Source organism: Delphinapterus leucas, chromosome 6, assembly GCF_059928025.1.
Source record: "Delphinapterus leucas isolate spDelLeu-1000000601 "Yukka" chromosome 6, BTC_Dleu_Yukka2, whole genome shotgun sequence".
Taxonomy (NCBI): Eukaryota; Metazoa; Chordata; class Mammalia; order Artiodactyla; family Monodontidae; genus Delphinapterus; species Delphinapterus leucas.
The window spans coordinates 105170367-105191749 of record NC_143134.1 but is presented as its reverse complement, the minus strand read 5'-3'; the positions used below and the strand labels follow the sequence as shown (position 1 = coordinate 105191749).

The 21383-nt window shown below is 52.1% G+C and overlaps 1 protein-coding gene across 14 annotated transcripts in view; it reads right to left on the bottom strand.

Moving 5' to 3' along the window:
- ZNF618 (zinc finger protein 618) overlaps positions 1-21383 on the bottom strand; it is a 183517-nt gene that overhangs the window by 56358 nt on the left and 105776 nt on the right. For 13 of the 14 annotated variants that reach the window (XM_022578968.3, XM_089913646.1, XM_089913644.1 and 10 more), the window contains exon 3: positions 9293-9552. In XM_022578968.3, coding sequence (XP_022434676.1) covers positions 9293-9552 — 260 coding nt within the window. Of the gene's footprint in view, positions 1-97; positions 179-9292; positions 9553-21383 lie in introns of all 14 variants that reach the window. The other variant, XM_089913654.1, reaches the window with a different exon arrangement.

Here is a 21383-nt window from a genome sequence, read left to right as displayed (position 1 = left end):
ATACTCAGGGGTCTGCAGCTGACGGCTGCACTCAGCCACGCCCCCGCCCTCATGCTGGCCCCCCAATCGGTCCTCCTGCCCTTCAGCCATCATGTACCAGATGCATATCTCAACGCTTGGGCCCTGAATATGGTTCGCACAGATTCACCGTGAGGGCTGCCTTCCAGCGCTCTTCCATCTGAACTAGTAAGAAATCAGAAAGAGCCCTTAAAGATGGGGCCCAGTGAGGAGGGCTCTGAGTCTAGGGCTGGCCAGTCTCCTGACCTCTCAGTGCCTCAGTCTCCCCATCCACACACGAGAGGGTTGGACAAGACCACGCTGTCTACTTTTTCACTGAAGAGCTTGTGCTGGCTAAGGGGCAGCCACACTTCCCCAAGGGAGGCTGGGGTATGGCAGAACAGCAGCCACAGGCCCAGATTCCCCTGCAGTTTTATGTTTCCTCTGTCCTGATTCATAACATGGATGTAACATAAAGTTACCCATCCCGTGGTTATAACCTAACATTTCTCCCCGTAATCCTTCCAGCAAAATGACCCTCCAGGGAGGATGTACCCCATGTGTGCTGTGGCCTTGTGTACCCCTGGCCCACAGCCATCGTGTACTCCAGGTTGGTGCAGTGGGCGCTGGAGGGACCTCACGGACGGAGACTCTCCGCTCAGAAGGTCCCCCTCCCGGCTGCCTGACTCCCTGCCCCGCCGGCTTCTTCACTCCGCCCACCGCGTTCCGCGGCTACCCTCCTGTCCTTTGTCTCCATCTCTCCCAGCGTACTAAGTGCAGGCGCTGCAACTCATTTCACTTGCGCCTCTCCAACGTCTCTGCACAGGCTGGCCTCTGACCCCACCGCACCCCACTGCACGGTGCGGAAGCAGCAACTTGCCCACTTCACACAGCCAGCTAGTGGGAGCGGGCTCTGGACTCGGGGGCTTCTCACGCATCGGCTCAGTTCATCTTCACAAATCCAGCACAGGAAGGTGATTATTATCCCCATTTTTCAGATGAGGGGGAACACATCGGGCCAGAGGTCACCTGATCTGTCCTGCTCCAGGGCCCATGTGTGTGACCACCACACAGTCAGCCCCCGGAAGGATGCCAAGAAGAAAGGGCGCCTGCTAACAGCTACCAGTTACCGAGTACACCCAGGTCTCATTTCCATCCTCCATCTTCCCAGAAGCCCTCATGTGGTTGAGACAACTCAATGGCCACTTCAACCATGAACTTGAAAGTTCTAGGGGCCAGGTGGTCCAGGGCTGGGGCCACTCAGATAGTGGCTAGTGAGGAACTGGGCTCAAAGCTGGCCTTCAGGGATCCAGAGCCATCCTACTGCCACCATGCCAGGTTACCTCCGGATGCCAAGGAACCCCCTTCAGTCATGGGGCTCCCCCTAACACTGCAGGGCAGCAGAACGCCCTACCAGGTCTGGTACCACCACAGGACCCCCAGAGCACCCTATCAAGAGCCTTGGGAGAGACTGCCTGGGATGGCTGGCAGGACACGTCAGCACACAGGCAGAAGCCTTTTCCTCTCCCCCATCCCGTTGTCACTAGTGACACAAGAATCCACAGGCACTGATGAAGAGCATCTGTCTAGCATTTTCTGTAACCACCTGGCAGAGAGCCTGGCTTAAGCTCCCTTCCCAAGAGCACTGGACAGACCAAGTGAGGCCAGGTGAGAACAGGTGGGTGGAGGTCCCGAAGCCACTGGAGGGAGAAGTGGGAAGACGGAGGTAGAAGAGGAAAGTGGGCGGCATGCCTGAACTCTATCACTGGCACCCAGAGAGCTCCAGATCAGCTCCACCACCTTTCAGGATACACAAAATGCAACAAGGCAGAAATCCAGAGCAGGTGAAGGAGAGAAGAAAAACACAAGGTGGGGGGACGGACAGATGGCTCCTTACAACAGGCAGCCCCATATTTAGCTCAAAGAGTCTCAGGAGCCGCTGTTCATAGATCACATGCTCAGGAGCACCCTGCCCCCTTGGTCCTAAGAAGCAGCAGAGCTGGCCCAGGCACGGCCTCCTGGGGGACAGGGGGCCTGGAGAGGTAAGTCGTGGACAAGTAGGTTTCCTGAGGCTCTCTGGGGCTGGGACTCAGACCAAATGTCCTCGGGACCACGGTCTTCCAAGTAGAGTACAAATCCCCTGGGGATGTGTGAGCACAGGGAATTTTAAGAGAATCAATTCCCAATGCATTTCTTCCTAAAACCAATGGGCCAGAGAACGTGGAGGGCAAGGAGGCCCCACTCAGCTGGCTCTCCTCACCGTCACCCTTCTCCACACGACAAACACAACGGTCCTTTCACCCACCCCTAAGCCCACCGTGGTGCTGTCCAAGGCGGATGAACATCTCAAGGCTCCAGGCAAAGAGATGCTGTGTTGGACTTAGAAAGTGGGTGGATCTAATGACTGGGAATAATTTCTTTTGTAAATTGGGTGATTTCTAATTCTTTGTTTTCAACAAAATTGAAGAAGAATCTAATGGAGTTGTCAGCGAAGAGACCACTGAAAATAATATCTGACTATAGACCCCTGTGTGATTTTTGGCATACAAACTGGAAGGTGTTCCAAGAATTGAGTGACACTGATAAAACAAGACTGCCTCCACCCCTGGCTCCTTATTTATGTGATCAAGCCTTCTAAGCACTTACACTTAAGAAAATGGAGGGCTTCCCTGGTGGCACAGTGGTTTAAGAATCCGCCTGCCAATGCAGGGGACACGGGTTCGAGCCCTGGTCCGGGAAGATCCCACACGCCGTGGAGCAACTAAGCCTGTGTGCCACAACTACTGAGCCTGCACTCTAGAGCCCGCGAGCCACCACTACTGAGCCTGCGTGCCACAACTACTGAAGCCCATGCGCCTAGAGCCCGTGCTCCGCAACAAGAGAAGCCACTGCAATGGGAAGCCCACGCACTACAACGAAGAGTAGTCCCTGCCCGTGTGCAGCAATGAAGACCCAACGCAGCCAAAAATAAATAAATTAAATAAATATATTAAAAAAAAAAAAGAAAATGGAAAAAAAGGAATTAAACGAATGCTGAATCTTGTCTCACTCAACAATAATATTAATTCACAGAAACGTGAGCCAATTGAAGAAGAAATAAAGGCTCATCCATTTCATTAAGAGGTGCATTTTCAGTAATTTACTTTTATGTTTGCTATTTATCTAAATTTGTTTTTGACAAAGTGTATGCTAATAGCAACTCCATCAGGAAAAACAAACGTTTTAATATGTACAGCTTTATGATCCCAACGTATTTTTTAGAAATTTCTATTTCAACTTACGTACGTCTTGTTGTGGGAGATGAGTGTGAAACAGTGATCAATAAAAGACTCTCAAGCATAAAAAATACATTACATTAGGATAAAATCCTGTGAGGGAAGTGGGCTGGAAATGAGTTCAAGGAGAAAAAGGAAAGATGTATAACTTCTGACTGTTCAAGATGAGCCTGTTCATACGGTTTTCAAAAGGATGATGGTGGATATCAAAAGCGGTGGGGTTTGGATTCCCTTGGATACACTTAAAAGAGTGGTTCAGAGTTTTATTTCCAAAATGCCACATTTAAAAAAAAAATACAACACGTCAGAAATTATATCCTTTGTAATTACTCCAACTTTGGATGAAAACGTTAGACGTCAACTCAAAAATGTGAAAGAGAATATAGTTTCTCAAAATTCTTTTAGGAGATATTGAAGAAAAGAAGTTTGAAGCCATTGGCCTTTCAGCTTCCTATCGTTCCAGAGGTAACCCCGGATGTGTCAACGTCCAAGGCTTTGGCTAATACCACTGGTATCTGTTTTGCATTTTCTGTCCCCCTCAAAACCACTTTTATACCTATCACTTCAGTCTGACCTCAACAATCCTACTGGAAAGACAGGCAGACTTTATTACACCCACTGATGAACGACGACAGTATGGCTCAGAGAGGTTAAGGGAGCCTTAACATCCTGAGCCCCACAGCGGGGCAGACCCCAGGTCTTTTGGCTTACAGTCCAGGGGCCCTTTCCCACAGAGACCCTCCAATCAGGAACCCCATCCCACCCTGGACCACCAGATGGAGAGTCAGCAGCTGGGATAAGACGCACCTGAGAGGGAGGCCAGAACCCTCCTTTCTGAGTGGCTGCGGCAAACAGCTGAGTGTAGGTTCTGGCAGGCTCAGGCCCAAAGCCCTGCCAACACCGACCGAAACAGGGAAGTATCAGCTGGCACTACAAAGCGGGACCTGGCACCTTCGCTGCCTGCGTTTATGAGAGACCGAAACCCACGTGTCTGTGTCTGAATGGCTGTCTGCTCTTCTATTGCTCCTTCCAGAGCTGTGGCCAAGGCCCCGCTTCCTCTTTCCCTGCCCCTCCTCCCTGGGCAGCCGTGTGTGTGTGTGTGTGTGTGTGTGTGTGTGTGTGTGTGTGTGTGTGTGTGTGTGTGTGTGTAAACTCCACCACCCCTGGTGCCCAAAGCTCGCTGCCTAGAAACATCCTTGCAGGATCCAGGCTCCCAGCTGACTGACTCTCCCTCCTGTACCTGGTCGTGACCCTCCTCTGCTCACCCATCTCCAGGACAGGAACTCGCTCCCTCACAGGCCTGTATTCAGTTACCAAACACTTTCCATCATCACAGAGTCCTCCCTTTCATGAGCTGAAATCACCTCCTGGTGACTTTCCTGTATTGGTTGGGGCTACTTGGAATGTGTCTGCCGGGTCCCATCCCACCAAAATGCTCTAAGTTGTGAATACTTAGACTCCATCATCTCTTCTGTACCATTCTTCCAGGAAATGCTCCATGGGCTGGATGCTTTTTGGTGTAAACCCAGCTCGCCTTGTCTTCATCATCTAGGACAAGGTTGACGAGCAGGTTTCTACTTCAGATTTTTCAATTCTAGCTGACTGGCAGTGACTTCCTAGTATACTGTGTTGAGAAGGATTCTGAGGTACACTGTTGGGACAGTGTGCAGTGATCAGTTAGGGATGCCTTTCACTTCTGGTTTTATCCAACAAAGTTGTCACAGTCAGTATTGTCTCTGCTCTTCTTGCTAAAAAAGGAGAGAGGTACCCTTTTCTCAGTCTCTCTAGACTGAGAGATACCCTTTTCAGCACAAAGAATTTCTGGGCAGCCGGAAAGTAGCTGCAACTACTGCAAGCTTGGCAGCCAGCCTCCTGGGCACTGATGCCCCTCCCGACTCCACAAGTCTGAGAAGTTGCCAAATGCCATCCATGTGTCCAGACCCAAAGCTCCTCCATGGGAAGTGCCTCAGATAACGTTTGTGTCACTAGGAACACTGTTTGTCTGATGGCTGTTAAAGGGCCAGTGAGGACTTCAGGGTGGGAACAGGCGGATGGAGCTCAGAGAAAAGGCAAGCGGGAGGTTCCCTCATGGCACAGCACTGGGTGACCGAACAGGAACACGGTTCTATTCAGCAACAGAGCCCGGCCACAGCCCTGCGCACCCCTGCCAAGTGCCCTGGGAACATGTTCACTGCACGGCGCCCAGCCACCAGGGCACAGAAGCACACTGTGGCATAAGCTCATTTAAAGGGATGGCTCTAACCAGCATTCTGTCCCGGCCAGATCCCTGGGAATGCTTTCCTTCCTTGTTTTACTTCCAGGAGCAGGTGGGAGGCGGGTGCTGTGAGGTGGAGTGGCAAATCTCTTCCATTTCCTAGGCCTTTGTTTGTCCCTCTATAAAATAAGGCAGTCTGAGTGCCGCATCTATAGCATGTGGAGCTCCTCTGCCCACTTCCATATCCATGACAGACATCAATAATCAATCATGACACCCTTTAGAATCTTCAACACAGAACTCCTAATAGCCTGCAGCAATCGCTCGGATGTGGCCCATAAGATAATATCTACTTGCCTTTTTGAGATGAGATGAGTTCAAAATGTTCAATTCTAACATTGATTTTTTTTTTTTTTAATTGCCTTTCTTTCCTGCTACTAAAAGGCCAAGCCAGATTCCTCTGAGCCTGACCCTTGGCAGAAGAAACTACACCCTCAAGGAGAAGGTCTGCCTTGATGGATGTGAGACACCATCATGACCAGCAGGGAGTGCCCTGGCCCTGCTTTGGTACCGGCTCCAAAATGGTGGCTCCACTTCTAACTGTGGTTCTTACACCTTTTCCACAGAAGTCTTCCAAAAGCAGGTTACTCAGAAATTGCATAACATCCTCAACGTCCCTGGATTCTAGGGGGGGCAGTACTAGAACAAGCTCAGGGGAGAAAACCGAGAACCAACTAGAAGCCATGTCTTCTGACACCTCACCCAGTGCCAACTTTCTTTTCTATCCTGCTTCTTCTCTACATCACACTGGCTTATTCTTCAGACCTGGGAAAAAAGCAGAAACTATTACTACTCCTTCCTCTCGAAGAGGTACTTTATACTATCAATACTAGTATTACTGCTAATAACAGCGATTTACTAAGTATAATGTTGAGTACTTTATACACATTATCCTATTGAATCCTCACCTAACCCCATAAATTTGCAATTGTGAGAACTGAGGCACAGAGAGGTCTAGCAGTTTGCCCAAGGTGCAACAGCCATTAAGTCAGGGAGCCTGGATCCACTCCCAGCCTGAGGAGCCGAGCTCATTCTCCTTGCACAACACTGTACCCTTCGGTTCCCACACCTATGAGGTGGCCAGGACAGGGAGAATGTCTCCTTTAACAGAAAAGGACATTAAGGCACAGCAAGGCCAAGGAGCCTATTGCTGAGTAGCAGCTGAGCTGGAAACCAGAGTCTGTGGCTGGCATGAGGCCCTGGGGCCTCTCACTGTGCAGGGAGTTGGCCCAGGGAGGACTCCCAGCATTTCCAGAGCATGGCCACTCCAGGCTTTCCCCACTGAATCCTGACTGCTGGCCCCGCCTCAAGGTTCAGATTCAACTACTCTTCACTGGGCATCTCCCAGTGAAGGGCATAAATAACTCCTGGGTCCAGTGAGTCTTCAAGTGAGCAGGGCAGGTCCTCTCCTCAGTTAACTAACACATCCATTAGTGGCTAACACAGTCCTAGGCCTTGGGGAGTGAACACTGGTGGAGGGAGGTCAGACGCAGGCCCCAGAAAAGACTCTTCTTTCATTCGACACTGGGCTAAGTCACTCATGCTCTTCAGCAAATATTTCTGGTTCATCCCCCCTTCTGTCACATGGGAAATGGCATTTCCCCGCCTCCCTGGGGTTGGGCGGGGCCACCTGACTAACCTGGCCAATGACTGTGAAGGGAATTAACACATCTCACTTGTGGATTGCAGCTGGCACATGAGTCCCTCCAGAGCTGTCTTTCCCTCTGTCACTTGGCTGGCAGCATTCCAGACAATGGCTGCTTTAAGCCTGGGTCCAGAACAGAGCAGAGCCCCCAACTGGCCCACAATGGACATGTAGTGGGACCAAGAAATAAATGAACCTTTGTGGTTCTGAGCTACCAAGATCTCATTACTTTTTAGGGTCTTTTGTTACTGTGGCATAACCTAGCCCCATTCTGACAGCTATAGCAGCAATGACAACACTGCTTCCTAGAAACTAGTACCTTGCTAGGAATTGTGTGGTGGGAGTAGGGAGCACAGACACAGATCAGACAGGTCCTGGAGCTCTAATCTCCAGGAGCTGCCCATCTTGTAGCAGAGGCAGGTGCCGACAGGGCCCCTCTAATCTCAAGTGGATAATGGGAAGTGCCCCCTGAGGGGCAGGGCAGAAACAGACCACTTCTGACCAGAAGAGATCAAGGAAGGCTTCTGGGAGGAGGGGGCACTGGAGCTAGTCTTGTAAACTGGGTTGGATTTCGGCAAAGGCATTCCAGGGAGAGAGAACAGCAGGAGCAAAGGGTAGGAAATGCTGCAGAAGAGCAGACTGTGCTGGAATGAAAGGACCAGGAAGAAAGAAATAAGAAAGGGGGCTATGGGGCTCAGGTTATGGAGGACCTTGATGCTAATAGCCTTGACCTTAGATACAGTGGGGAGTGACATGGTCAGTGTTTCATTTTTGTCAAGGTCCCTGGCAGCCAAAGTAGATGGCAGGTGAGGGCAGAAAGACACAGAGGCACAGCTGTTAGCAGGATGCCACAGTGACCCAGGTGGAGTGATGGTGGCCACAACCAGCCCAGGAACAGCTGGGAAAGGGAACTTGAGGCTGATCCCCAGCGGCTGGGAAGAAAAGGCAAGAGGTCTCGAGTCTAAACTTGGGGAAGCAGACACAGGGCAGCCTCCCCTGCCTGCCACACATGGGACGGGAGCCTGGGAGTCAGGAGGAGGTGGGCAGAGCTGCCCCGGGAGGGACAGGCAGAGGGGAGCGAGATGGCCTCCTGAGCACAGGAATGTGGAGGAGGGCACAGATGGAAACAGAGACCTGGGAGCAGACTAGGCAAGGTCTCCGTGCCAGGCTGAGGCACGTGGACTGTATTTTACAGACCGGGGCTGCAAACTGGTGGCCCATGGAATGACTCTCACCCACAGGTATGTTTTGCTTGGCAGATTTTAAGTCAAATTAGTCACCAACGTTTAAAGCCAAAAGAATTTACATTCAAATTCTCATTTCTGGCATGTGTTCTGTCCAGAGATCTGGCCACCCTGAGCCCGTCTCCCCACCTAGTTACCATACGTGAGGCGTGGGCTCTCCAGCTGGACCCAGGCCCTACCACCTACCACCTGCCTGTCTGGCTCATCTCCACGATGCTAAATAAACTTATCTTTCAGGCTTTGTGGGCCTTTGCGTTTGCAAACTGGCAGGAGTGCAGGCAGCCCCTAAGGGGTATCCCCTGGCTCACGCTGTAATGTAGCGGGGAGAGATGGTTTCTAAGAAACTCATTTCTACTGAGCTCCTCTGAGCCTGGCCCAGACCAGAAGAGGCAGGAGAAGGTGCCAGACTGCCACCCATCTGATCCTGACTGGACAACTGGTCTGAGCAGGACCCACACTGAAAGCTGCCCCCAGAGACCCCCGGGGAAGCCCAGGAGGAAGAAATGCAGACGGGCATTTAGGACACCGAGTGATAGAGGCTGTGCTGGACCCATCTGGGGTGTGGGAGCCCCATGGTGTGAGAGATTCGCCGGGCCTGCAGAAAGTTCCAGGCAACTGACTTGAGCAAAGTCTTAAAAGGACAGGTAGGGTTTTGCCACGTCAGGTGGGAAGACAAGAGCTCAGAGCAGAGCTGAGCAGGCAAAGGCGAGTGTCAGGAGCTGAGGCCCTTCCCTGAGGGCAGCCACAGAAGGCTCTTGCAGCTGGGGAGGGACAGGGATCCCAGGCCTCCCTCCCTAGCACTCCGGCTCCACGTTCCCACCCTGGCCCCAGCCCGACCCTGCGGACGGGCGCTCACCCAGGGTCTGCTGGTTGCGGACACCGCCAATCACCACGCAGATCTCGGCAGGCACGTCGCCGGTCCCATCCTTGCTCACCCCCTTCTTCTCCTCCTTGGCCTCGCCCTGCCAGATCACCTCCTGGATGTAATCATCGGGCAGCTCCGTCTTGACCTTCACCTCCGTCATCGTTCCCTGCTCGGCGCTCAGCGAGGCCTCGGCCGGCACAGGCTCTGGCCCCTCCACCTTGGTGCTCTTCTGGTTGCGCTTCAAGCGCTCCCTGGGAAAGAAGACAGTCTGCTCAGTGTGGACCCCAGACTCGCCCCAGACCTACCTGGGAGTGCCCCAGCCAAGGGGGGGTTGCAAAATTTTTAGCTATAGACCCACCTCTCACGTGACCCTCACCTTAAAGCACAGGTTCCCACCGCTGCCCCTGAGGGTCCTCCAGGGAACCCTGGGGCTCCAAGGAACACAGTTTGAAAATCACTGGACGAGGATGGCTCAAACTGCACCCATTTTGCAGATGGAAAAGCTGGGGTCTAAACGTGACCAGTAACTCTTGTAACTGGAGTTACAAGAGACCTGCAAGAAAAGCTCTGTGACCATAAATCAGCTGAGTATCTTGGTAAAATGCAGATTTGGTGCAGCAGGTCTGCGGCTTGGCCTGAGATTCTGCATTTCTAACAAGCACCCAGTGGAGACAGGTGCTGCTAGTCCTTAATGGCAGTTTGAGCAGCAGGGGTTTCAGTGGCTTGATGTATGCAGAGCACGTGGTGCCCTTCCCTTTGCTCCTTGGCGGAAGGGCTGCAGAGCTCACCCTGCTTTACAGTAGAGAACATACAGGCCAAAAGGCTCACTGAGGGGGAGGCCACGGAGCCAACACTTGGCCCCCCCACAATCTGGCCTCTAGGTGGCTCTTCAAATAGGAGAAAACATCCTCAAGTTAATAAGAGGGTGGGCCCTGAGGCCTAGAGCAGGGCAGCGAGCTGCCCAGGGCCACACACAAGATTGCTGGCAGGCCGAGCCACGAAGTCAGGTCCCAGCCATCCACTCCTGAACTGTTCTCCTTTCAGTGAGACTCTCTGTGTTATGAGAGCCCCCTCATCCTTCTGGCAGTGGTGGGGAAGCTGAGGCATGCACAAGCTGGGGAATCAGGTCACGTTCCAGGCCTGGGGATGCTGCCCTGGCCATGTCCAGCCGTCTCCAGTGCTCCAGAGAAGCAGCCGGACCGTGAACTTCAAGGCCCAGGCTCAGGCAAGGCCGGCTAGCATACCAACTGGAGCTTAGCGGAGGTGCCCGGGCTGGGAGGCAGGACCCGGGATCTCATCCTGGATCAGCAGTGGGCTTGCTCTGTGACTCTGGACAAGACTCTTCCCCTCTCTGGGCTTCCAGCTCCATCTACCACAAGAACATGGGCTTTATCATGTCCACTGTCCTGCCCAGCTCTCAACTTTCTCCCAGGTTGGGGAACTGAGCAGAGAGAGAAGGAAGGCTCCAGCTGATGATAAGGGGGCAGAGAAAGGCCACCGGGGTGGTCCTATGACTGCACTGTGTCTCCCCACCCCCGCTTCACGTGGTGAAGTCCCAAAACCCAACGCGACTGTGTCTGGAGACAGGGCCTTCAGGACGTAATTAAGATTAAATACAATCAGAACAGTAGGGCCCTTATCTGATAGGACTGTGGCCTTAGAAGAAGGAGAGAGATCTCTTTCCCCGCTATTTCTCTACCATGTGAGGACACAGAGAGGAGGCTGTCTGCAAACCACGAAGAGGGAGCAGAGGCTGCCTCATGGCCTGGCGGGAAGGAGATGCGAGGAACTGAGATGGAAAGAGCACTGGGTTGTGAATTTGGATCATCCCAGAGCCAAATCTCAGAACTGCCACTCTCTCAAGTTGTGGGTTCCTGCAAAAGTGACTTCACCCCCGAGCCTCAGTCTTCACACCCATTCGATGGGGATAAACACGGGCACCTACCCCACAGCACTGTGATGCAGATACAAGGCAATGTCTGCAAGGGACCTAGAACGCTGGCCCCAGTGGAGATGTTCTGGAATACCTATCGTCTATATGGGGGGCAGGAGAAAGAAGTGTTCAGAGAACGAGAGAACGCAGGGGAAGAGTCTTACACGCGTAGATTTTAGTGCACAGGCTGTGGAAGCAAATCAGTGGGGTTTAAAGCGCAGCACTGTCATGCCAGCTTGGAACCCTGAGTGGGCCCTGACCCTCTCTGAGTCTGTTTCTGCACCCGTGAGGCAGGGAGCCCCACACTAACTCAAAGGGCCTCGTGAGGACCAACTGCAAAAATGTACAACCAGGACACTGTCTAGAGCAACTCCTAGAGTGGGGATGCTGCTGCTGAGGGAAACTGGTGATAGAAGTTGCTGAAATCCCTCCCTATTCCCTAGCTGAGACCACGTGGGTGCCACAACTGGCCAGTCCTATCCACCCCGAGGCTCGCTGAGCACAGAGATAGAACTCAGGGACCCTGTCCGACCCTCCATGCCAGCCTGGCAAGAACACAGCCCACGGGTCCTAGGGGCTGCTGGACAGGCAGGCAGCTGAGGACTCTCCCTGGCTTGGGCCTGGCTGGTCCCGACCCCGGCTGCACATGGGGCTAAGCCCCAAGTTCAGGGCAGATGGGCTTCCCAGGGCCCGCAGAGTGGCCCACCAGAGTGGAGGTGTCCCACCTGTCAGTGTTCCCCACAGCTGACGTCACAGGATGGGAAGGACATAGCACAGCTCCCTGCCCAGAATGCCCTCCCCGCAGGGCCTGTGAGCGTTTGACCATCCTGTCTTAACAGACCTAGTGTCCCTTCCTGCCCTCAAGGACCTCATTAGCATCTGCCATCCTGGTGGGAGGGGGGAGCTGTTGGAGTCTGACAGGTTGGGTGTCCACAAACCCCGCAACCTCTGGCCAGAGATTCCCCTCTCTGAGTCTGTTTCCTTGTCTGCTAAAGGGGGACTGTGATCCTTGCCAGCGCGGGGCGGGAGGGGAGCCAGAGAGCTGTACAGAGTGGATCTCCTTGGACGGCAGCTGCCATTATGATGACACTGGTCCATGATGACATCCCTGCCTCTGGGAAGCCTTCCCTGCTTGCTCGAGATGGCGTTAGACCCCATCTCTGAATGCCCCGTCTGCCTTGCACAGGTGACTCTCACACAGGTGACTCTCACACCCTCTTGCCCGCAAGCACAACGGCACACAACCATCCACTCTCTTACAGGTGACATCCCTGAACCCTTGCTGCACTGAGAACACGGGGGACTTCTCTTCCCCCAGCTTCACACTTTAGATTTACAAGCCCAAATGTTGCTTTTCTCGGATGCTTTACATTTAATTAGGCATCCTAATAACAATGGAATTGCAGAAGTACTTATATCACTGTGAATTAGTGGTGCAGCTCCTCCTAACTTCTTTAAAAAAATATTTTTTCATGTATCATTTTTTAAAATAGAGCTCATTATTTTAATTATATCCATTTAAATGTACACTGGAGCCCATGGATATTCTCAGCACGAATCATTAGGTATATTAGTGAAAAAGCACTTGGAATCTATCTACATGCTGACACTCCATAATCTATTCTATTTGTGTCACTGTAAAATAGATTTATATATAGATAACTACAAACTAGTTGCTTAAGATACGCTATGAATTTTATATTTAACCCGAGTCATGCTTCAACATAAAATCCAATGTCAGGCACTAAAAGGATATTTCTCAGTGAGCACATGATGTCTGTGGTCACTGGTTACTGCTCATCCCAGAATGCCAGGAGAGAAGTCAGACCAAGTGGGTCCCTGCCCAAGGAATTCCCTAACAGCCCTGGCCTTTCACTAAGGCAATGGTTCTCAAGTGTTTTCCTTAAAGGCCTAGGGGTTCCAGAGCAAAGGCCCAGAAGCACCCATGAGGCCTGGATAACAGGGTGGTGGTGACTAGACCTCCAAGAACCCCTACTTTCTCCATCTTTGATATCTACAGCTTTGCTTTTAATGGGTGGTAAATGGCGGCTCCCCTGAAAGACGGGCCTAGGACCTAATCCCCAGAACCTGTGAATGCAAACTCATTTGAAAAAAGGCTCTTTGTAGGTGTAATTCATTTAAGGATCTTGAGAGGAGATCATTCTAGATTATCTGGGTGGGCCCTGTATGCAATGACAAGTGTCCTCATAAGAGACATGTGGGAGATTTACAGACAGAAGAGGGGACAATACAGAGAAGAGGAGGCAGCATGACCACAGATTGGAGCCATGCGGCTCTACAAGCCAAGGAATGCTGCAGCCACCCAAAACTGAAGAGGCAAAGCGCAGATCTCCCCAGAGCCTCCAGAAGGCGTGTGACCCTGGCCCAAGACCTTGATTTCAGACTTCAGGCCTCCAGAACTGTGAGATCAAATTTCTTTTGTTTTAAGCTATCTAGTTTGTGGTAATTTGTTACACCAGCCACAGGAAACTAATACACTAGGCGTGACTAAATTGGAAGAAATACCTCCGAAGCAGTTAACTTTTGCAAACCACTGACCTCCACCACCCCCAAAGTTTTCTTTTCCTTCGTTCTTACTCATCCCCGGGACTGAATCTGATATGGTCAGTCCAATGTGCCCGCAGGGCCTGCCTGGGGGAAGTTTCAGAAACAAATCTCTTCCTCTGGGTCTTACCAGATGGTTCGGTGCTTATACTCACCCCGTCACATCTGGCACTCACAAGCACCCTGTGGCCAGATGGGGAACCAGAGCAGAGGACAGGGCCCGTGTCTGTTCCGTCCCCATCCACATCCAGCCCTAGCCTGGGCCCTGCGGCACAGTATGAACTCAACACGGAGAATGAACGGCATGCCCAAGGGCGCAATACTTCCAGCCATGAGCTTGTCTGAACAACTCTCATGACTCCTATCCTGGGGCCATTCCCACTGAGACCTGCAGCCCAAGACAACGCAACCAAACAACTTCTCAGTGGATTGGGGGCTCAAAGACAAATTCCACTTCTGGCCATGTTGACGGAAGAGTCCCAGTGATGCCCGGTGCCCGGGAGTCAGAAGACGACGTTCTCTCCGAGTACAGTTTCTACATCATCCCACCGAAAATGCTAATGCTTCAAGTTCTACCAAGTCACAGTAGTAATGAGACGTCCTCAGCACACTGGACTTCGGTCCCACCCCTGCTTGATTCTGTTTTCCCATCTGACGACAAGTGAGCTACAGTCTGAGATGTCGAAGGCTCTGGTGGAGGCCAGACATCTACCCCGAAAGTGTGCATGTCTCCTTGCACAGGACGGGGAGCAGGGCATCTGTCTGTGCTCCAAGACTCAGCCTGAGGGCCACTCCACCTCCCCCAAAGGCCACTGCTTCTTTACTCTAGTACTTTAGCCACCTGAAACAATGTTAAGGGGGGGGGCGGGGAATCTCTAATCACAGTGTGTAAGCAATGACTTGGTTAAGTCCCTCTAGAATAAAACCTCATTAAAAGACTCCAAGCAGGGCTTCCCTGGTGGCGCAGTGGTTGAGAGTCCGCCTGCCGATGCAGGGGACACGGGTTCGTGCCCCGGTCCGGGAAGATCCCACATGCTGCGGAGCGGCTGGGCCCGTGAGCCATGGCCGCTGAGCCTGCGTGTCCGGAGCCTATGCTCCGCAACAGGAGAGGCCACGACAGTGAGAGGCCCGCATACCGCAAAAAAAAAAAAAAGACTGCTAGCATTACGAATGAGGGTTAACTGCCCTCAAGGTGAGCTTAAATACACTCTTCATGAATGCATGGATACATGGGGTGTTAAATGAATGAACACACACCCAGCCATGATTTCAGGGGCTGTGTTTACCCTGCTGCAGAGGCTGACCACTGACCTAGGCCTCCAGCTCTATCCAGCTGCCCACCTACCGATGATCTGAGTACAAGTGATTATCATTCGTAGATGTTGGCAGTCTCCTCCTTGGCAATGCTTTCTAGGTACAATGAGGTTTCTGCCTCCCCCATTCCACCAGAGCCGTTCTTTCCAAGGCCTCCTGGGACCTCCATTCTCCTAGATCCAACAGTCCCTTCTGGGTCCTCATTGAGTTCGTCCTCTATCAGCAGCCTCTATCGAGCTCCTCTCCCTCCTCCTCCAACCCTTTCCTCACTAAGCTCTGGGCCTGCCCGGTGGGCCTCCCACCTTCCAGCCACTCTTCACCAACCCAACCCTTATATGTCAACCTGCCCCAAGGATCAGTTCTAGAGCGTCTTCTTTTTTTTTTGCGGTACGTGGGCCTCTCACTGTCGTGGCCTCTCCTGTTGTGGAGCACAGGCTCCGGACGCGCAGGCTCAGCGGCCATGGCTCACGGGCCCAGCCGCTCCGCGGCACATGGGATCTTCCGGGACCGGGGCACGAACCCGTGTCCCCTGCATCGGCAGGCGGACTCTCAACCACTGCGCCACCAGGGAAGCCCGAGCCTCTTCTATTTTTTTTTTTTTTTTTTTAGCGGTACGCGGGCCTCTCACTGTTGTGGCCTCTCCCGTTGCGGAGCACAGGCTCCGGACGCTCAGGCTCAGCGGCCATGGCTCATGAGCCTAGCCGCTCCACGGCATGTGGGATCTTCCCGGACCGGGGCACGAACCCGTGTCCCCTGCATCGGCAGGCAGACTCTCAACCACTGCGCCACCAGGGAAGCCCAGCCTCTTCTATTTTTATCCATACTCACTTCCTACATGATCTCCCCTAGATTCATGCTTTTAAATATTAACTATGTGATGATAAATCCCAAATCATACCTCCAACCTGGACCTCCCCCCCACCCCCGAGCTCCAGACCCACATGACAACTACCCACTGGACACTTCCACCTGGACGTCTAACACGCACCCGTATTTACAGGACCAAACTGAACTGCGGCTACGCCCCTTCCCCCAAGTCAAGAAAACAATTCTTCTGACTCCAATCCCAGTGCTCTTCCCGCTAAATCCCACAGCTTAAGACACGGTCATGAGATAGCGGCAGTCTTCTCCACTTCGGTTAGTATAATTCCGCCCCTCCAGCTCCTCAGACCCAGACTCTGGGAATCATCCTTGTCTCTTCCCCCTCACTCTCTCCGAAGCAACATATCAGCAAATCCTATCAACCCTAGCTTCAAAATATGCCCAGAACCTGACCACTCCTTACCACCTCACGGCCACCACTCTCGTCCAAGCCGCCTTCCCCTCTCTCCTGTCTTGCTGTAGCATTCTCACGGCCCGTCTCCCTGGTCCTATCCTGGCCCAACGCCCCAAAACTGACGTTCGGCACAGCAGCCAGAGCCTTCCTATTCAGCTAGCTTGTGTCACTCCTCAGCCCAGCACTCATTTAGGGCTCTGTGTCTCACTCAGTGCAGCAGCAGAGTCCTCGCCCCGGCCCGCAGGGCTCTCTGTGACACGCCCCACACGCCCACGGACCCGCATCTGCTCACACCGCCCCTCTCCTGCTTTCCTCGCTGGCCCCACCAGCCTGCTCGCTGTCCCCTGGGCACGAGGGCAAGCTCCTGCCTCAGACCTGAAATGCTCTGCCCTCCTCCCCAGATGTCCCCACAGCGAGTTCTCCACTCCCCCAGGTCTCTACTCAAACATCCCAGTGCTGGCAGAGAGATCCGTGGCCGCCTGATCCCAAACGTCAGCCGTCTCCGCTGCACCCCAGCTTCAACGCTCCACATCCCTTCCCGGCTTCATGCCTTCTGCTCAGCATCTACCCTCCATTCATGTAACATGCTTGTTACTCCTCGTCCGCTTCGCTGTCTCCCCAAGTAGAATGACAGCTACAAGAGGACGGAGACTTTGTCTCCTCTGTTCACTGTCACATGCCAGCACCTACAGCAGCGCCTGCCATGGGGGAGGTGATCAATAAGCACCTGTTCACTGAAGGAGTCAAGAATGAGCCCAGCAAAGGTCAATGCCATTGTGGCCCTCGAGGTGTCTCCCTCTACCCACCCCCCAAAAGAACTGTCGGTGGTTGAACTGCTTCAGCTGGTACCCAGGACTGAAGGCAGCAATGTCCCACCCATCTGGCCCTCGGTACAATATGGGCTGAGGACGTTTCACAGGAGCCAACATTCTGAATAAGTGAAGTTCATTCCTGAAGTGTCACGGTCTTCTCTCCATCCTTCCCAATGGAAATTTTCTTAAATGTAACACACTCTTCCTACTTTCTAAATTGCCAAAATGCAGCAGCCTTGGTAACGCTCTAACACCAGCTCTTCTTTTCCTCCAGCTTTACTGAGATACTAGTGACATATAACATGTAAGTTCAAGGCGAACAAGGTGATGATCTGATATTACATAATGACCTCAACTCTTGAAGATGCAGGGTCACCATTATATCTTCCATTAGCAGATTCAGGCCCTCAGGCAGGCATGGGGTGTTGACACCCTGTCTCAGGGTGACAACCGCCTGGGAGCCTGCAGCCTCCGCCAGTGGCTCTGGGAATGCCCCCTCTGCTTCTAACAGGTCCCAGATCCGAATCTGCCTGCCGATTCCATGTGGTTCTGGGAGGCCTTCAGAGGTAAGGGCTCTACCCCACTGCTTTGTGTATCCCTGTGCCTAGCCCCTGGCTGATGTCAGCTAACGCCTGCTGAACGATACAAACCGAAAACGGCAGGTGCAAAAATGCCAGCACACAAGGTGGAAGAGATGCCGGTGGCAATGATGCCAATAACAGGGTGAGGACAGGGCAGCTGTGACATACCAAGTGGCTAGGATGGGCCAGTCACAGTGCTGCTTCAGGCCCTATGCATGCACTGTCTCCCTGCTCTCCACAATGCCTTACACAGCAGGTAGTTTTGCTCTACAGATAGGAACACTGAGGACTGGAGAAACAGTGACTCATGGTCACACAGCTTTCTAGTGACAGAAGCAGGATTCAACCAGGTCTGCCTGACTCCAACCCCTGGGCTTTTTTAATCATTTGGATGATTTCTGTTTTTTCTCAAGAGAAGAGAAAATAATGAAAACACTTGTTGAATGAATGAACAAATAAATGACTAAATGACAGGAAGCTCCAAGAGATGGGGAACATGTGTATTCCCTTGTCTCCTACAGTATCCTTAGTACCTTGACCGAACAGGCACATGCTAGATGCTAAAAACAGGAACACAGAAATGCAAGAAAACAAAGGAATGGAGGGCTCCATCTCTGCCACAGAGAAAGGTGTTTGGGCTCTGTGTTCAGTGCTGACATTCAGCTCTCCCCGATGTGCCCTAGAAAGGCTGCTGTGCTCACACCTGTCCTTTGGATGTAAAGAGTCCTGTTTTTAGCCACAAGGACAGAAATCATAATGGGGACAAAGGTCGCAGCTTTACCACTAGCCTGGAAGGGCCAAAAGAGAGAAACTACAGCAAAACGCCAGTTTCCACAAACCCCAGTAACAAGGCAGCTGTATTTACGATTCCACCCACGATTCAAATCTTTACGTCATCACCCATGCCTTAATAACCCTCAGAATGATCTACTTCTGGCAGGTAGCACTGATATATTTTAATAAACAGTCAAGGAGAAAAGATTAGATTAATAGATTAAAACTAATAACCTCTTAAACAACTCTTAACAGTCTAGAAGTTCAAAATAACCTACAATGCATAAATATATCATTAGTTTGAGTTAATTCTTAGGCACTTAATTTTCTTCAATGTATGGTGTCAGTCAGCCACGACGCTGGGTAATACCGCAGCTCAGAAAGGCAGCATGAATACTTAAATATTAAGAGTTAATTCCCTGGTTAATTTAAACCTAAAATAGAGAAAAGCAGGAGTCTTGAGCAATGCTGTCAAGTCACAAACTCTGACATGTAGCAGGCAGGGCCCTCTGGGGAAAGCTGGTAGCTTCTTTCAAGGCTGCCATGGCACATGGAAGGTTGGCCCAGGTCAGCAGAATTACTGTTAACAGCCTCTTAAACAGATGCACTGCCTTTGTTTTCCAATGGATCTGGCCTTGGTACAATACATATCAGCCAGCAATGCGCACGGCTCTCTGAAGACCCACCTTGCCGCGGCTCTCCCTACACAACTTTGGGACCCTGCAGACTCAGGAATTCTCACCCACTTAGAATGCCCTTGACAGGCAGGTGGGGAAGGGGAGGCCACAGAGGAGCCCATGCCCACAGTCCTGCATCTTCCGGGGCACCCGTGGTGGCCCACGCAGACCCCAGGGAGCATGTAACTCAACCATGAAGAGTGAGGCCATACCTAGGTTCTCTTGCTGGCCATATAAACAGAGGATAAATACACCCTTTCTGCCGTCAATGTTATTTCCTGCTGAGGCTGTGACTTGGCCTCGATCGCTGATGCCCAACTCCTCTGGCCACCCTCCTTGGAATGAAATGTAAAGAAGCGTCCCAATGGGACCGCTCCCCTTCCACCCTGCCCACATTGACAACTGATACCAGGAGCCGCTCAGCTGCTTAGAAAGCTCTGTCGTCCCTCCAATGTGCTCGTCCCATCCTGGCACTACCTCTGGCCTCCACCCCTCCGCTCTTTACACACCAGCCCTTGAGATGGGCTGATGACAGACTTGAGGTCGGGAATGCACAGCCAGCTCTGTCCACACACCCTAATGTGAGCACCTGGGCCTGGACCCTCACTGCCCAGAGGCGTGCTGTCCCCAGACACATAAACGAGACTCCTCGCTACACAGTCCAGCCCTTCAAGGGGTTTGAGGATGATAAACTAGGTGCGTGGACCGTTGCCAAGCTTCCTAACCTGCCCACGCCTCTCTTTCCTGACGTGTAAGCACTAACCTCAAAGGGTTGTTTAGAAGATTAAAGCACAGGGCTTCCCTGGTGGCGCAGTGGTTAAGAATCCGCCTGCCAATGCAGGGGACATGGGTTCAAGCCCTGGTCCAGGAAGATACCACATGCCGCGGAGCAACTAAGCCCGTGCGCCACAACTACTGAGCCTGTGCTCTAGAGTCCGCGAGCCACAACTACTGAAGCCCTCACACCTAGAGCCCGTGCACCACAACGAAGAGTAGCCCCTGCTCGCCGCAACTAGAGAAAGCCCGGGCACAGCAACGAAGACCCAATGCAGCCAAAAAAAAAAAAAAAAAAAGATTAAAGCACAGAGATGTTCATAAGGCGCCCAGCACAGCACCACACACATAGTGGGACTCACCAGCTTTTTTTTTTTTTTTTTACATCTTTATTGGAGTATAACTGCTTTACAATGGTGCGTTAGTTTCTGCTTTATAACAAAGTGAATCAGTTATACATATACATATGTTCCCATATCTCTTCCCTCTTGTGTCTCCCTCCCTCCCACCCTCGCTATCCCACCCCTCTAGGTGGCCACAAAGCACCGAGTTGATCTCCCTGTGCTATGCGGCTGCTTCCCACTAGCTATCTATTCTACGTTTGGTAGTGTATATATGTCCATGCCACTCTCTCACTTTGTCACAGCTTACCCTTCCCCCCCCCATATCCTCAATTCCATTCTCTAGTAGGTCTGTGTCTTTATTCCTGTCTTACCCCTAGGTTCTTCATGACATTTTTTTTTCCCTCAGATTCCATGTATATGTGTCAGCTTACGGTATTAGCCTTTCTCTTTCTGAGTTATTTCACTCTGTATGACAGACTCCAGGTCCATCCAGCTCACTACAAATAACTCAATTTTGTTTCTTTTTAGGGACTCATTAACTGTTAGTTCTCTTCTCCTGTCCTTACCAAGCACTCGCCAGGCAAAATGTAAAAAGTTTGGTCCAACTATGAAAAAGATGAGCTCTTAGGCCATGGGTGGAGAACTCATAAATGAAGGCAGGAGAGGAATGTTTAGCCCCTGTGAAAACCAAAGGAGTGGAGGGCACGGCCCCCTACACGCAGCAGCGATGAAGAGGAGGGAGAGGTGGGGACACACGTCGGCAGGTTCACTACGGAAGGTGGGCATGACCAAGATGGTAGGTGTGACGTACCCACACTCTTAACCATCGCGGTTTGCATCGAACCTGGAGGAAGTGGAAGCCAAGGGGTGAGGATTTTTCTCTCCTGTTGGCAGAGCCAGACAGACAGTGAGGCTGTGGATGCTTCCCGAGATTACTTTCTCAGATCGAGCTCCCTTGTCATTAAGGGGCTCAAGAAGCAACCAGGTCAGATCATCCTGGTTCCATTCTCAAGAATGTGCTTCTTCAGGACA